This window comes from Salvelinus namaycush, chromosome 11 (assembly GCF_016432855.1).
Source record: "Salvelinus namaycush isolate Seneca chromosome 11, SaNama_1.0, whole genome shotgun sequence".
NCBI classification, from domain to species: domain Eukaryota; kingdom Metazoa; phylum Chordata; class Actinopteri; order Salmoniformes; family Salmonidae; genus Salvelinus; species Salvelinus namaycush.
The window spans coordinates 17,544,500-17,562,046 of NC_052317.1; the positions used below are offsets into that span (position 1 = coordinate 17,544,500).

Genomic DNA, 17,547 nt, shown 5'->3' on the forward strand with positions numbered 1-17,547 from the left:
ATCATTATAATAAACATCATGAAAGCATTTTTAAACGTCAACGTTTTCAAATGAGCATGTCAACCAAACAGCAAATGAACATGGTGATAGCCTAAATAAAAATATGTGATAAGAATAAAATGCAAAACAGCAGACATGAAAAATACAAAAGTTATTTAATTCTCACAACAAATAAACAACAAACATATTGATGATGATACTGATAGTGTTGGTTTTGTTGAATGTTTAAATCCTGAAATTTTTAATTCTGACCAATGACTGTATGAACAAAATATCTGATTTTAGATCTAGTTTTCTCCCCGACCGATTTTTTGATGATGATGATGATGATATGGATTTTGTTGTTTTTGTTGACTGTGTAAATCCTTGAATTGTTTCATTCTGACCAATGACTGTAGGAACCAAAATATCCGTTTTTAGATATAGTTTTCTCCCGGACCGATTTCATCAACGGTAGGAAGTGTCATCATACAAGTTAGCATGGTACTAGTCAGTTTATCGAACTGTCTCTAATACTATTTTATTGTTTCACAAAAAGTTGTTACCACGTATTGGTGAAGGTCTGTACATATTATAATAAGCTCATTAAACTTTTGATCTCGTTTGAGACTGTGGAACATTTCAGGATAGCGAACTATTGGTTAGCTTGTTAGCGAACACTAGTGACAGCACAGCGCTGTCATATTGTGGACAAGTATATTGCTGCTGAATAAACCCGTTGACGTTCTCCAAAAGGTAGGTCACGTGATTTGCTTTATCTACTACTGGGAGTCAACCTGACAATTGGTATTACTGCTTGCAAGTACTTAATCCGTTTGTTAGCGATTGAATTGTTGGCTTGTAAGGTAGCTAACGTTAGCTAACTGAACATGTTTGTGTGCGTCACGTTTTTGGGATAATGTAGGAACTTACTTACTGTATGACGTCAGCAAGAGAGCAAGCACAATCATATTGATGTGGTCATATAAATTGGACAGCTGGTGTGTGTATGTATAACAGAAGATGGAGCTGCAGGCGGTATTGATGGCTGCTGGTGGTGGTTCTCGTATGATGGACCTGACCTACAACACCCCCAAACCTCTGCTACCTGTAGGGAACAAGCCCCTCATCTGGTACCCCCTCAACCTGCTGGAGAGAGTGGGGTTTGAAGGTAATATTCTCTACATTTATGGCTCGATCCAATCAAACCCACTTTGGTGTATTACTTTTTTTCATGTTCAAATAAAATCCCAGAATCATGGTGTTGGATACTACAACTACCAAGTGGACTCCCTCTGGTAGATGCTTCCTGTTTTCAGAATAAGAGGTGTGTGTGTGTGTGTATGTGTATGTGTATGTGTATGTGTGTGTGTGTGTGTGTGTGTGTGTGTGTGTGTGTGTGTGTGTGTGTGTGTGTGTGTGTGTGTGAGAGACACTTTCAAGGTAACACAAAGGAGCTAAATACTTCAACAATGTAAAAGATATTCACATTTCTTTGTGACCTGAATGCAACAGATACCACTTGTCCATGTTATTTAAGACTGTATGGGTAACACCGCCAGTGCCACCTCACCTCATCCCACATGACAGAGCAGCCCAGCATGGGAATGCAGTGTGACCCAATAACATCCCCATTCATGCCATATTTCAGGGTTCCCCAACTGGTGGTTTTTCTGAGCAAGAAAAAACTGATTTTAATTTTGGAAATCTCTTCCCAAGTATTCCAACGCATAATAGAGACACGTGATCGTATACAAATGTGAGCAAGGTTTGAAATTATTGTTTTAGTCCAATATTATAACTTATATTCTTGCTATCAATTTGCAGTCTACAAATTATTTGTAATTATGTTCTGGCCCCCTTGACCATCCGCTCAATACAAATTGTCCTGCTGCTAAATTTAGCTGATGACCCGTCACATATTTGTTGATGCATGAACCAATGGCGCAATAAAGGTCACTTAGGGACTGTGAATTAAAAAGTACTGCTCTAGTGCTGTCAGTGGCAAAGCCATTATTTCTAAAAGGATGTATACCACCTTTACAACACCATGGCCTCCTACTCCTATGTATGTTTCTTAGTATTTGTTTCAGAATATAATGAGTTGGCTTATAGCCTAGCTAACATGTTTTTTTGGAATACATGAGTCTAGCTAAGAAACTTGCAGATAAGACAAAGTGAATGCATGGGTAGACCTATTTACAGTGTTTATAGGTCCCTGCAGTGGAGTCAGTTTGCTGCCAGGCCTCTATGTAGCTCAGACAGTCAGGCTGCATTTGGGTAATGATAAGTCAGAGGTAATTATTGGGGGTTAAATGACTAAGATTGTTATAGAGAGCACAATTTTCTCCTCTAATCATGTGGCCCAGGGCTTGATATAGGACTCCTCTCGGCCTAGTTGTAATAGCCACCACTGTGGTCTGAGAAAGCTGTTCTTGGCCACCTCTTTGCTTCAGTAAAGTGCACATGAGGGCCCTCCACTGGAGTGTCAGTCTTCTGGAAGGTGTGGTGTGTCTGGTTAGGAGTGAGTGGATTTTGGGGGATTTTTAAAAATTATTTCTTGTTGAGTTCCTCATTATCCTTAGTGTTGAAGTAGCCTAAGGTAATTTCCATGTAAAAGGAGCCATGAGCACCAACGTGAAGTTCACAGGAGCATGTCAAATTGGGTGTCAGATGAAAGCTAAGAGTCTATATTTTTGAGAAATGAAATTATATGTACATTTTCAACCATTTTACATCCTAAAAATCTGGAATAAGCAAAGGCTTTGATTTCTTGTCAAAAGATGGAAAATAGATAGAAAACATCTACCATAAAAAGTCTTAGACGTTATTTGAAATACATGAAAACAATAATGTTGAAGTAAAGACCCCTGCCAACTAATATCAACACTTTTATGTTTAGTTTAGGATCATTTTTTCTGCCTTCTGTATGTTTAAGAAACATTGCCTTGTGCTTTGAAATTCCATGACCAAAAACCCACATCTTTCAGATATTTTCTAATTTCTCTTCCTCGTGAGGAGGGAGGATAATGACATTTCACAGAAGTAACAAGTAAAGGTAGACCTATCAGTTAGTGTTTTTATTGATATCAAGTAGAGTACAGTACACAGTAGAGCACACTAGAGTTGAGTACACTGTACTGTTCTGTGTTGTACTCTACTGTACTGAGCTCTCCTGTGCAAATAATACCCAAATATGCAAAGGAGAATATTGCATAATTTTACCTTTTGTGTACCTATTTAGGATACATCACCATGAAGAGAATGACATTCATATCCATAATGATGTATTTCTGTGTAGTATAGATCAGGGAACTATGATGAAATTCCTTTACCACAATTCTGTTACCTGATATAATTCAATAACCAAAATTGTTTTCAAACTCAATGTGTCATGCCATAGCTGACACCATTCTTTCTCAGACATCTTGAATCTTAATTCAGAGCAGATATTTAAGAGTTTTTGGGAAATGTGTTCACATAAAACTGAGGGAGATTTTAAATCTGCATCTGCACAGTTCTTTCAGTAAATGTGTTTAGTAAAATTTTCAGTGTAAATTGTCAAAGTAGGCCTTGTGCATAGAATTGTATGGTTTGTTAAACTTTGTTTGGCATACATTTTTAAGTAAAAAATCTGATTCTTCCTTAACCATGGAATTGCCCCTATAGCGGGATTGCCCCTTAAAGCAAGGTTTTATCATACACATTATGGGAATTTCAACATAAAAAAAGCTAACTGCTATTATTGTTAATAGAGTCCAGTTTCACTAATTAGTGCATAGAAGTATGCGATACAGAGTTTTCAAATGGAGATACTGTAGTTGAGGTTAACATACTATTCCAAAATTGTGTAGCTGGTCCACACTCAAAGTTTATTTTTAGTATTTATTTCATTCAGGGGTAGGTAGATATACAAACGTTTCGGCCTAAACCTTCGTCAGTGTCATTAGCGTCTCCTCTGAAGGTGTGCTTCTTTACTGTGGGCTCGTTAAGGGTAACGACTGACAAGTGCACACACATGACAATAATGCATCTAAAAAAACAACTATTTTTATAATAACGCATTGCAAAAACATCGGGCTTTAGGCTGCTAATACACCTATTTCTTTCAATATTGTCACCTCTACGTTTAGCCCAAATCTTTTCTATACCAATACACTGCAAGTAATCAGTTATATGGCCCGCTTCCATAACATGTCTGGAAACAGGACAAAAAGGAGGAAATCAAAATCCAAAAACAAATCACGGCCACCAAAAAAAAAATAACATTTTAAATTAAGTGCTTAATAAAAACAGCGCCAATGTAACATTTGTTTTTGCAGGGAAACATTAGCAAATAAACTACATGGGTAGTGTTGCAGGTTATACAACAGTTTATATTATATTTACGGTTGGCGATGGGACACATTAAAAAAGGGTTGGTGATTGGGTTTACAGTGCCTTCAAAAAGTATTCATACCCATTGACTTATTCCACATTTTGTTGTGTTACAGCCTTTTTTTTCTCACCAATCTACACACAATACCCCATAATGACTGTAAAAACATTTTCATTTATTGAAAATGAAATACAGAAATATCTAATTTACATACAGTTGAAGTCGGAAGTTTACATACACTAAGTTGACTGTGCCTTTTAAACGGCTTGGAAAATTCCAGAAAATGATGTCATGTCTGTAGAAGCTTCTGAAAGGCTAATTGACATAATTTGAGTAAATTGGAGGTGTGTCCTGTGGATCTATTTCAAGGCCTACTTTCAAACTCAGTGCCTCTTTGCTTGACGTCATGGGAAAATCCAAAGAAATCAGCCAAGACCTCAGAAAAAAAAATGTAGATCCCCACAAGTCTGGTTCATCCTTGGGAGCAATTTCCAAACACCTGAAGGTACCACGTTCATCTGTACAAACAACAGTACGCAAGTATAAACACCATGGGACCACGCAGTCGTCATACCGCTCAGGAAAGAGACGCATTCTGTCTCCTAGAGAATGTACTTTGGTGCGAAAAGTGCAAATCAATCCCAGAACAACAGCAAAGGACCTTGTGAAGATGCTGGAGGAAACGGGTACAAAAGTATCTATATCCACAGTAAAACGAGTATTATATCGACATAACCTGAAAGGCCGCTTAGCAAGGAAGAAGCCACTGCTCTAAAACTGCCATAAAAAAGCCAGACTACGGTTTACAACTGCACATGGGGACAAAGATCGTACTTTTTGGAGAAATGTACTCTGGTCTGAAAAAACAAAAATAGAACTGTTTGGCAATATTGAACATCGTTATGTTTGGAGGAAAAAGGGGGAGGCTTGCAAGCCAAAGAACACCATCCCAACCGTGAAGCATGGGGGTGGCAGCATCATGTTGTGGGGGTGCTTTGCTGCAGGAGGGACTGGTGCACTTCACAAAATAGATGGCATCATGAGGCAGGAAAATGATGTGGCTATATTGAAACAACATCCAAGACATCAGTCGAGAAGTTAAAGCTTGGTTGCAAATGGGTCTTCAAAATGGACAATGACCCGAAGCGTACTTCCAAAGTTGTGGCAAAATGGCTTAAGGACAACAAAGTCAAGGTATTGGAGTGGCCATCACAACGCCCTGACCTCAATCCCATCGAGAATTTGTGGGCAGAACTGAAAAATCGTGTGCGAGCAAGGAGGCCTACAAACCTGACTCAGTTACACCAGCTCTGTCAGGAGGGATGGTCCAAAATTCACCCAACTTATTGTGGAAGGCTACATGATATGTTTGACCCAAGCTAAACTATTTAAAGGCAATGCTACCAAATACTAATTGAGTGTATGTAAACTTCTGACCCACTGGGAATGTGAGGAAATAAATAAAAGATGAAATAAATCATTCTCTCTATTATTATTCTGATTTCACATTCTTAAAATAAAGTGGTGATCCTATCTGACCTAAGACATGGAATTCTTACTAGGATAAAATGTCAGGAATTGTGAAAAACTGAGTTTAAATATATTTGCCTAAGGTGTATGTAAACTTCCGACTTCAACTGTAAGTATTCACACCCCTGAGTCAATACTTTGTAGAAGCACGTTTAGCAGCGATTACAGAGTCTTTCTCGTTAAGTCTCTAAGAGCGTTCCACACCTGGATTGTGCAACATTTACCCTCTATTCTTTAAGATATTCTTCGAGCTCTGTCAAATTAGTTTTTGATCTTTGCTAGACAATCATTTTCATGTCTTTCCATAGATTTTCAAGTAGATTTAAGTAAAAACTGTAACTCGGCCACTCAGGAACATTCACTGTCTTGGTAAGCACCTCAAGTGTAGATTTGGCATTTTAGGTTATTGGCATGCTGAAAGGTGAATTTGTCTTCCAGTGTCTGGCGGAAAGCAGATTGATCCAGGTTTTCCTCTAGGATATTGCCTGTGCTTAGCTCTATTCCTTTTCTTCTTCTTTTTGTCCTGAAAAACTCCCCAGTCCTTAACAATTACAAGCATAACCATAACATGAAGCAGCCACCACTATGCTTGAAAATATGGAGCGGGGTACTCCGTAATGTGTTGTATTGGATTAGCCCGAAACATAACACTTTTTTTATATTCAGGACATAAAATGAATTGCTTTGCAACAATTTTTGCTGTCTTACTTTAGTACCTTGCTGCAAACACAATGCATGTTTGGGAAAATTTTATTCTGCACAGGCTTCCTTCTTTTCACTCTGTCAATTAGGTTAGTATTCTGGAGTAACTACAATGTTGTTGATCCATCAGTCTTCTATCACAGCCATTAAACTCTAACTGTTTGTGACTTGTTAAGCACATTTTTGCTCCTGAACTTATTTAGGCTTGCCATAACAAACGGGTTGAATACTAATTGACTCAAGACATTTCAGCTTTTCTTTTTTAATATATTATTTTTCTTAGAGATGGGGTATTGTGTGTAAGTCAGTGACAAACATTCTTTATTTTAATACATTTTAAATTCAGGCTGTAACACAACAAAATGTGGAAAAAGTCAAGAGGTGTGAATACTTTCTGAAGGCACTGTAGTTGATTTGGGTATGTAGCACACAAATGCATACTATCCCACCTGAAAGACGTAGTCTAGTCAGAGCCCTCCCCGTCCCTATAGTAACTTCATGTGTGGCAGTATTTACTGTGAGCAGCCAACTAGCAAAGCCCTGCAATTAGCTTTTACAAGGCTAAATACAGCAACAGTAAGCAAACTACTTTGGAAGGAAAATTTCTGCAGTCAAGACAACCCTTACAATGTTTTCGATGTGTAAAGAAGCAAGTATTACGTTTTAAGTGTTTTGAATGATTTTTTTAATACATATATTCTGCCATCTGTCCCATATGAGTGACTGGGTTTAGTATTCCTAAACGTCTTTGTTGGTCCTCTATAGAGGTAATTGTGATCACAACCAAAGAGGTGCAGAAGATGATTAGCACAGACCCCAAGACGAAGCTGGATGTGAAGATGAAGTTAGACATAGTGTGTATCCAGGAGGATGCTGACATGGGCACCGCAGACGCCCTCAGACACATTCAACAGAAAATCAAGGTGGGTCACAGACTCAAGACAGTTGATCTCATAAATTGCATCTCAAATGGCACCCTATTTCCTATGTAGTGCACTCCTTTTGACAAGGGCCCATAAGGAAGATTAGATGCCATTTTTGACACATACACAGACAGTTGACCTCATAGCCAGATTGTCTGCTCTCTCTGCCGATGCATTGGCTGGATCTAATGTGGGAGCTCCTGGGGGTTAAATCCTAACCTTGACTTATGGGTGTATTACTAGGAAGTTGACGTAAATCATCCAATGAAGTCAATGGGAGATTTGCCCAAAAAATAATGTGGAGTTGAATAAACTGATTTCAGGTTGAGATTCGACTTTCAGCAGTAAATACTGTTTAATGTATCATCCCTATTGTAAACTGGAGATTTTAATTTGTTTAATGTCATTTTGAATGTGATATATCTATCAATATACTGTACAGGCCTATCAATGCAGACCACATGAGTGTACTGTATGTCCAAGACAACATGGTCTCATAGTAGAGCACCTTGTTGATAAGGTGGAATCAATGATTAATTGCTTTGGTATTTGGGGGGCACAGAGTCAGCTGATAATGGCTGATCATTTGAAAGAATGAGAAAATGGGAGAAAATGCCTGGACAAATGTTCTCAGTGTGTCAGTGTGGGTAGGGCTGTAGCTGGTGAAGGTGGTTCATCCAGTGAGGGAGCGAGGGTACTACTAGAATGAGCCTATAGAAGACAGGCGCCCCATGTTTCACCTGGACACGGTATGGAAAGACTGAGGTCAGCGAGGCTATTAAAGCAGGAGATCCTGTGTGCCTCTGGGTGACCACTGACCCGTGCGTTCCTGGCCCCGGCTAAGCGAAGGGCCTCATTTCACCTGCTGCAAACCTGCCTCCCCCACTCTCTCCCTACAGCCGTTCCCCTCTCTCCCCCTCCCCTTGCTGCTCTTCAAACAGATGATGTCAGAAGCAGCCCGGTGCTGTCCAACGCACGGAGTGGATCACTGAAACCCACCCTGGTCTGTAGCATTCTGGAGCCAGGACAAGGAGACATGTTGAGGGGTCTGGGATCGCTGGGGTACAGAGGGGAGGGATATGGACTGTTGACTGGATGGCCTATCTTTCTATATTTTGTAATTTTTTTGTTGTCCAAATTAGATCATATTCAATGATTTTCGTTATGGTTTTATACACATTGATTTATTCTAGTAAGGAGTAAGTAAACCAGAGATGTTGTATTGTAACTGTATAAAGTATTAAGACAAGTTCAGACTCATGAGCCCCTATTCAGACTCTGTTTGCATTAAACTTACAGTAAAGCCACATTACAAAAACACAGACATATCCATTGACTGTCTGGGTGCAAACAGAACCAAGCGGGCTCAGCTGGCCTCCAGGGAGAGAAGGGGGCTGGCTCCAGCATGCTCCCTCCCTCAGTGCCTCCACATGCTTTTATACCTAATCCAGCACAGTCACGTAGATTAAAAGCATTGAATTGCACAGTCCCCCAGCACACAAACCGACCCTGAGGTGATGAGAGAGGAAACCCGGCAATGGTGCTCCAAATCCCCGCATAGGAATCACTCTGTTGTCTCTCCACTCCCAGACCATCCCATCAACACGAACACACTGCACCTGGGGAATGATGGGTGTATCTGACTAAATACTGTAAATTCCATTTGCCTAAAGTCACATATTGAGAAAAAGATTAGTGTACAAGGACTTTGTGTTCAGTGCAGTGATTAAGCATTAAGCCACATTGATGTCTGTGATTTGGGCAGTAGGTGAGTGTTATTGAGTGGGGACACAGGAGACATGGTGGAGTGAGAGCGGGAGGTCAGGAGTTCTTGCTATTCCCTCCCATACATACATACACACACACACACACACACACAGAGCTTTTGGTAGAGCTCCCCCCTCTGTCATAAGTGCATACAATAAAATAGACTACTCTTGAATAAGACTAAAACAAGTTTGAACCAGTCTATATTTTTCTGATATTTCATTTTTGGGCAAGTGTTGGTGATGAGGTATGAATAAGAATGATTAGAAAGTAATTGTATTGTAACTATTGTGGGATATCATTAGCCTTAACTACGGGACAAAATGCATATTGAAAAAGGCATCCCTCCGTGTTATTATTCATGCACACATAACTGTTAAATCGAGATCAGTTGTCACTGGAATGTCTCAACTGTAAATGCCAAGTTAAGAGTGCTCAGCAGAGACTTAGCCTTATGAAACCAGAGGTGTCTGGCTGATTGATTAGTCCGCTCAATGAGCATGCGTGCGTGTTGTGTGTGCGTGCTCCGTGTATGTGCTCAATGTGTGTGTTTGTGCGTGCCGTGTGTGTCCGTCTATGGACTGTGTAGAGACAGCAGGAATCGAGCGGGCAGGCACTCCTGACAGATAGATGGATAGAGAGAGCACACCCTCTCTCCTCTCTAAAGTGCTGCGTGCAGGGTGGTCTCACCTGGCTGAGAGTGGAGGGAGCCTGGGAGGGGGAACAGGGCCTTGGGGCAGCCAGGCAGAACCAGGCAGGGGAGGCAGGCAGTGTGGGTGGCCCTGACCTAACCACCAGAGATCAGGCCTGCTGAAAGGCCACAAACCCTGTCAGATAATCCTCCAGCTGACACCATTCCAGTGTCACATTTTACGTCCCAAAGGGCACACTACTCACTATCTAGCGCACTACTGTTGACTAGGGCCCATAGGGCTCAGGTCAAAAGTAGTGCACTATATAGGGAATAGGGTGCCATTTGGGACAGCCACAGAGTTGCCTACTGACTGTCTGACAACCCTCAGCCCTCAGTCCGCCTCCAACCCACCATCCGACCGCCCGACCGGACAGCGTGTGGGGCGACAGACAGACCGCTCCCTATTGACCGGCAGTAACAAAGGGCTTTTTGCCACTTTTGGTGGTTGGTTAACTTGGGACTCAGAAATAGAAATGAGTGCTGTGTGTTTAACCATTAGGAGCTGTCTAGCAAATCAGTTTACTCTGATATTGTGACTTCACCTAATGGGGTTTATCCCCGCTGTTGACAGTATACAACATTGTACAGCCAGATGTATTAGATGCATATGTAGTTATGTGACCTGACCTGAATATAGTAAGTGTAGCCTATTTCTATTTTCATCGTGGTAATTTAATTTATGCCTCAAAGAGACACTCAACAGGATATATTTCAAGCAAACGTTATTTTGTCACGATTTACTGTGAAAAGTTTTACAGTGCTTCAAAGTCTTTCTTGACAATATATGTTGAAACCAAACCCTCACCCCCACACATGTCTGTTCTAACAATTAAAACCGGTCTGAAAACCTTAGTGTTGGGATTAACAATAGGAGAAGATGCTCCGGTAGTCTTTCTCCAGTAGCACAGAGACAGACAGTGGGATTGGGGCCCCTGGCTCTGGCCTGGTTGTTATCTGTTGACCATGTGTGCTGTGGACTGTGGAGCAGAGCAGAGCAGAGCCTGACTGCTGAGCTGCGTGCCCCTTGTGCAGAACGTCACGGCAGGGCCTCTCCCCAGGCCTCCCCAATGAGGCATGCAGCCTTTATAGAGCCAGGCATGCTTTAACAGGCCTCACTCCTCACTTGCCTTCCCTGTTTATTTATCCACAGGCCCAAGATGGCCAGTGCAGATGGGAACCAGACATCTCAAACAGAAACAATGGCAAATGCAGCGCAAGATTTATCGCTGGATTCCCCTGTGCCCCTTGCTACACTATGCTAGGCTGCCTGGGAGTTAGGAGAGCACAATGTTTATCAAGGAGGTTCACCCTCCTTTAACGCTCCTTCTCTCTCTCTCTCTCTCTCTCGCTTTCTCTCTCTCCACCTCCCTCTCTCTCTCTCTCTCTCTCTCTCTCTCTCTCTCTCTCCACCCTCCCTCCCTCCATCTCTCTCCACTCTCCTCTCTCTCTCCCTCCACTTTGCCCACCCCTCTTATGAACCCATTTTTATTGTGACTGTCGTTAAGAAAAACATGGCCAAACTTTTCATGCACTAAGGACTTTTTGAGCATCGTTGGCTCATATGTTCATGCATATATGCACGTCGTTTGAGATGAATGTCACAGCAGCGAAGAAGCTCGGGTGTTTTGAGCATAAACGTGAAGCTGGGCGGAATAAAGTGTATTTCAAGGCTGGAGTGCGTGATAACTTGTTGAGCATTGGCTAGGGACAGCTAAATGTATTTTCAATTTCATTTGAAGGGTGTTCCTCCTATTAGGCAGAATAATGTCACAGACTCTGATGTGAAAGGGTCCTGGGCATGCTGTAGAAAAAGTTTAAGAGGATATTGTCCTAGGTCATCACTGTCTTTCTTTGTTTCCTTTTAGAGATAAATGAATTATAACTTGTATGCCCGTTTGACTAGTGCCAGCTGTGATATTCTCCTATCCAAGTCATGAACTGCTATGTGTTCTGAGTTCTCTGTTGTATCTGTGATCCAATACAACTGTTTAGTGGGGCCTGACTGTCTTGAGTGAAAACCCATCCTCCTCTTCTCAAGCCACTAACTGTCTTAACATTAGTGTTGTTTAGGCTTGGGCGATACCCCAGTATACAGTATAAACGGTATATTTCAAAATACCGGCGGTATGATTTTCAATACCGTAATTTTGTAAAAATATATTATAAATAAATGATATCCAGCTCAGCGCTCCAGCTATGCATTTGATTTGCTAACTTGCTAGCCAACCAAGCTTCTTGGTTACAGCAGAGACATTTAATCTCCTCCTGTATCAAGATCCCTGTTGCCTAAATTGTTTTGTGCGTCAAAAAAAGAAAATCAAGGTAAAGACATGATGCTTATGAATCTCTGTGGTCCTCCTCCATGTCTCCCTCCAGACGGACATCTTGGTGGTGAGCTGTGACCTGATAACGGACGCTGCTCTCCACGAGGTGGTTGACCTGTTCCGGGCTCACAATGCCACCCTCTCAATGCTGATGAGCAAAGCCCACGAGTTCACGGAGACTGTCCCCGGACAGAAGGGCAAAAAAAAAACGGGTACACAAGATTCACAAAATTACACAACTGCCAGTATTACACCAGATCTGCACAAAAAAGTGACACACTGCACTACCTCGTCATATAATCTGGCAGTAGTTTTATGGATGACATCGTAACTTTCGAAGTTGCATTTCCAAATAAGGCTATTCCTCGGTTAACTGTTCATTTGCTTGTAATATTCTACAATCAAACTCTTTAACGTTTTTTAGTAAATCTGTCGTATTAAACCCAGTGAACATCCATAGGCCTAGATGTTAGTTTACAAGCCGGGCAGATACCAAGCTTGTTAGCCGTGTGGTGAGATCTTAGCCATTGCTGTGTGATTGTTCATCTGGTGTCTTCCTTCTCCCAGGGGAGCAGAGGGACTTTGTTGGGGTGGACGGAACAGGGAAGAGGCTCCTCTTTATGGCCAACGAGGCCGACCTGGACGAAGGTCTAGTCATCAGGAAGTCCATCATGAGAAAGTGAGTATTACTTGAGCAGCACAACCAATGGTTAACATTGGTTATTACTCAAATGCATTGCTCAGAGCCATAATGTAGACTCCATAGGCTATATTGCTCTGATACTGCTCATTATCTACCAGGTGATGTATTTACTCTAATGAGATGTTATTGGATGCCTTGTAGGATTTTCATTCAAATCTTGTCGTTGCTGTGTTGAATCAAGTACTTTTCACACGATGAATGACGTTTCAGATCATTTTTAAATAATGCGACCTGGAACTGGGAAGCACAACAACTAACACCTCTCCGGTTTAGCAATTCAGGGATACATATTTTATATCTACTCCTCTTCTGACTGCTAGCTTGCTATTTTTCTCCCAATCCGTATCAAGCCACCAGGGTGTGTGTGTGTGTGTGTGTGTGTGTGTGTGTGTGTGTGTGTGTGTGTGTGTGTGTGTGTGTGTGTGTGTGTGTGTGTGTACAAGGTAAGACGTGGGAGTGGAGGAGTGTTGGAAGGAACAATGCAAACTTGCTCAGCTCTGACCCTTCATTTGTGTGGGATTGCTAATAAAAACACAGCACTCCCCAGTCTTGACTGTCATGAGACTTGCCAATTACTCCAGCTATACAGGGATTTGCTCCTGCTTTGGCTGTGTTCTGCTGTTTTTCCACGGCAGACCCCCTGTTCCAGCTGAGCGCATGCTGTGGCCCTTTTTCTTTTCTTTCACTTGTTCTCTCTCATTTTCCAACATCCATTTAGATGTGTTTTTTCAAGAGGCTTTAGGGTTGAGGTGTGTGCTTTCTTGCATTTGGCTGTTCCTAAGCCTTCTAGTTAAGGTCTTATTCCATCACCACCCTAAGTCTTAAAAGATTTCAAGCAGAATTAATGTTTGTTCAATTGCCAAAGGTATAGCCTAAATCCTACATGTATACCTGGCCAGATGGATAAAATGACATATTGATGTAAAATACTTGTAGATGTGCTGCCCACCATGAAATACATCTTGGCATTAGGCTGTTTAGAGCTGATAGAACACCATAAGCTATTTATTTAAAAAAAATAATGACTATCTCAATAATCATCAAATACTGGTGCGAACTAGTGTGCGCAAAACGTATCATGAACCCCTTTTTAGCATTATGTTGCGTCCTCAGTGTGGCATGTGTGTATGATGTCTGGGCTGCAATAGGAAGAGGCTGTGAAAGCTGTCAGCACCCTACCTGGTCCTGGACTGCAGCCCTGGGCCCGGATTCACACAGCATCTCAGAGTAGTGATATAGGATCGCTTTTACCTTCTAGATCGTAATAAGTTTACGTGGACAGGTGGGGACTTGATCCTAGAACAGAGCTCCTACTCTGACACTATACTATAGATGCGGCCCCTAATCCTAGATCAGTACTCCTACTCTGACACTATAGATACGGCCCCTGGTCCTAGATCAGCACTCCTACTCTGAGACACTGTAAATATGGGCTCTGGTCTTAGGCTTTGGCTCTGGGTTATGGTCTGTGCTTTGGTCTTGGGGTGCTGGTATTGGGCTGTGGACTCAGGTCCTGGGCTCTTGGCTGGGCTGTGGGAGCTGGTCTGTTGGGAGCTCGTAAATACTTCAGGGAGCCAGAGCCACTGTAAATCCTGCCCAATAAGAGAGGGGCCGCAGCAGCTGCAAGCACGCTTCCCTGCAAAAGGAAATCAGCCACACACACACACACACACACGCTAATGTGGAGATACACACACGCACACACACACACGCTAATGTGGAGATACACACATGCAAGCATGTATGTACATACTAGAGCTGGGACAATAAACCAAAAATTATCGACACCGACCATATCAATCACTTATTGTAAGCACTTTTCTGATATTGTTCATTACGATAAGTAGCCTATACTAGAGAAATGTCAAGTTTGAAGTTAATATTTTGCTAATATGGGTGATTGTGCAGTGCAGTCAAAAAGGTGATTTTCCTGTGTTTTATATATACAATGCCTTCGGAAGTATTCAGACCCCTTGTCTATTTCCACATTTTGTTACGTTACAGCCTTATTATAAAATTGATTAAATAGTTTTTTCCCCCCTCATCAATCTTTTCAAAATACCCCATAATGACAAATCAAAAACAGTTTTTTAGGAATGTTTGCAAATGTACAACCCCCCCCAGAAATATCACATTTAAATAAGTATTCAGGCCATTTACTCAGTACTTTGTTGAACCACTTTGGCAGCGATTACAGCCTCGAGTCTTCTTGGGTATGACACTACAAACGTTGTACACCACCTGTATTCGGGGAGTTTTTCCAATTCTTCTCTGCAGATCCTCTCAAGCTCTGTCAGGTTGGATGGGGAGCGTCGCTGCACAGCTATTTTCAGGTCTTTCCAGAGATGTTCAATTGGGTTCAAGTCTGGGCTCTGGCTGGGCCACTCAAGGACATTCAGAGACTTGTCCCGAAGCATAGGGTTGTTTTCCTGTTGGAACGTGAACCTTCGCCCCAGTCTGGGGTCCTGAGCACTCTGGAGCAGGTTTTCATCAAGGATCTCTCGTACTTTGCTCCGTTCATCTTTCCCTCGATCCTGACTAATCTCCCAGTCCCTGCCACTGAAACACATCCCTACACCATGATGCTGCCACCACCATGCTTCATTGTATGGGTGGTGCCAAGTTTCTTCCAGATGTGATGCTTGGCATTCTGAACAAAGAGTTCAATGTTGGTTTCATCAGACCAGAGAATCTTGTTTCTCATGGTCTGAGAGTCTTTAGGTGCCTTTTGGCAAACTCCAAGCGTGCTGTCATGTGCCTTTTACTGAGGAGTGGCTTCTGTCTGGCTACTCTACCGTAAAGTCCTGATTGGTGGAGTGCTGCAGAGATGGTTGTCCTTCTGGATGGTTCTCCGATCTCCACAGAGGAACTCTGGAGCTCTGTCAGAGTGACCATCTGGTTCTTGGTCACCTCCCTGACCAAGGCCCTTCTCCCCAGATTGCTCAGTTTGGCCGGGCGGCCAGCTTTAGACTGCGTCTTGGTGGTTCCATACGTCTTTCATTTAAGAATGATGGAGGCCACAGTGTTCTTGGGGAACTTCAATGCTGCAGAAATTTTTGTGCCTCGACACCATCCTGTCTCGGCGCTCTACGGACAATTCCTTCCACATCACGGCTTGTCAACTCTGTGACCTTCATATAGATAGGTGTGTGCCTTTCCAAATGATGTCCAATCAATTGAATTTACCACAGGTGGACTCCAATCATGTTGTAGAAACATCTCAAGATGATTAATGGAAACAGGATGCACCTGAGCTCAATTTCGAGTCTCATAGCAAATGATCTGAATACTTATTTACATAAGGTATTTCTGTTTTAAATTTGTAATACATTTGTCAATTCATAAAAACCTGTTTTCGCTTTGTCATTATCTGGTATTGTGTGTCGATTTTAATGAGTAAAAAAAAAAGAAGAGTATCCATTTTAGAATGAGGATATAACGTAACAAAATGTGGAAAAAAGTAAACGGGTCTGAATACTTTCCAAATGCACTGTATTTCCACACTAGTTGGAATAATACTGTGAAATTGTGAACATGATTTTCATGCCCTTTTTAGTGTAAGAGCTGCTTGAAAAGACCACCTGAAATTTCAGCCTGTTTTGGTGGGATGGAGTTTTTTGGTCTGCATCACCAGGCGGTAAATTAGTTAATAGACCAGTAAGAAAGAGTTCCAAACCTCTCTGCTAATAAGTAATTTTTTTGTTTTCCCTTCCCCACTCAGACCACTCCTAGACAGTAAGGTACTTAATTGTTACCCAACAATTATTTGATATTGAGATAAAAACGGCACATTGGACCTTTATTGGGACCATTGATGGCTACAACCATCAAATTAGTAGTTTAAAGGATAATGAAATAAAAACTGTTGTGCATGTTGTTATAAACGTATCGTTCTATTTATCATTATCACACCAATTCAGGCTATTTTATCGAAATATGTTTTTTGTCCATATCGCCCAGCTCTAGTAAATAAACACACATGTATTGACACACACCAGGACGTTACATGCTGAAATACTTGTGTATATAGGAAACATTTGAACATCAAGGCCTACCCAAGATGTAAATTGTATCCACACATAAACAGGCACAAACATGCACAACTTCAAAAATCTTTTATAGGACTGCAATTTTATTTGCATTTTTTTAAACATTTGAAACCTACCCAAGTTGAGCTTTAAAAGAGAAGTTGTCAATGAGCGCTAGACCACTTATTGAGAGACTGAGGTGTAGTGAGTTTTATGATATCTCAAAGCTGTCGGCTAGCCTAACTCTTAAGCTAACCTAAGTATCGACGCTTTGTCGCTTATTTCAGCCTAAGATGTCAAAAGTCTCTGTTTTGACTCCGTTTCCCTCATTAACCCTCTTTTTCCTGAGAGTAGGAAGTTTGAACACGGTGTTAGACGTCTGAAAGTCTCCAGTCGTTCCCTGGCTGTTTGTCTAAGCTGTCTCCAGAGTCTTTACTTGTCTGCCGTTGTATTTATACAGACATGGGCCGCGTGACGTATGGAATGGGAACGCTAGGCTGCTGTCACACATGCTGCTGT

The 17,547-nt window shown here is 41.7% G+C and overlaps 1 protein-coding gene across 3 annotated transcripts in view; it reads left to right on the plus strand.

Moving 5' to 3' along the window:
- Positions 1 to 461: 461 nt before the first annotated feature.
- Positions 462 to 17,547, plus strand: part of LOC120055873 (translation initiation factor eIF-2B subunit gamma-like) — a 50,796-nt gene continuing 33,710 nt past the window's right edge. For 2 of the 3 annotated variants that reach the window (XM_039003901.1, XM_039003903.1), the window contains exons 1-5: positions 462 to 735; positions 1,000 to 1,150; positions 7,355 to 7,512; positions 12,350 to 12,509; positions 12,865 to 12,976. In XM_039003901.1, the coding sequence (XP_038859829.1) occupies positions 1,003 to 1,150; positions 7,355 to 7,512; positions 12,350 to 12,509; positions 12,865 to 12,976 (578 nt within the window). In that variant the 5' untranslated portion in view covers positions 462 to 735; positions 1,000 to 1,002. Of the gene's footprint in view, positions 736 to 977; positions 1,151 to 7,354; positions 7,513 to 12,349; positions 12,510 to 12,864; positions 12,977 to 17,547 lie in introns of all 3 variants that reach the window. The other variant, XM_039003902.1, reaches the window with a different exon arrangement.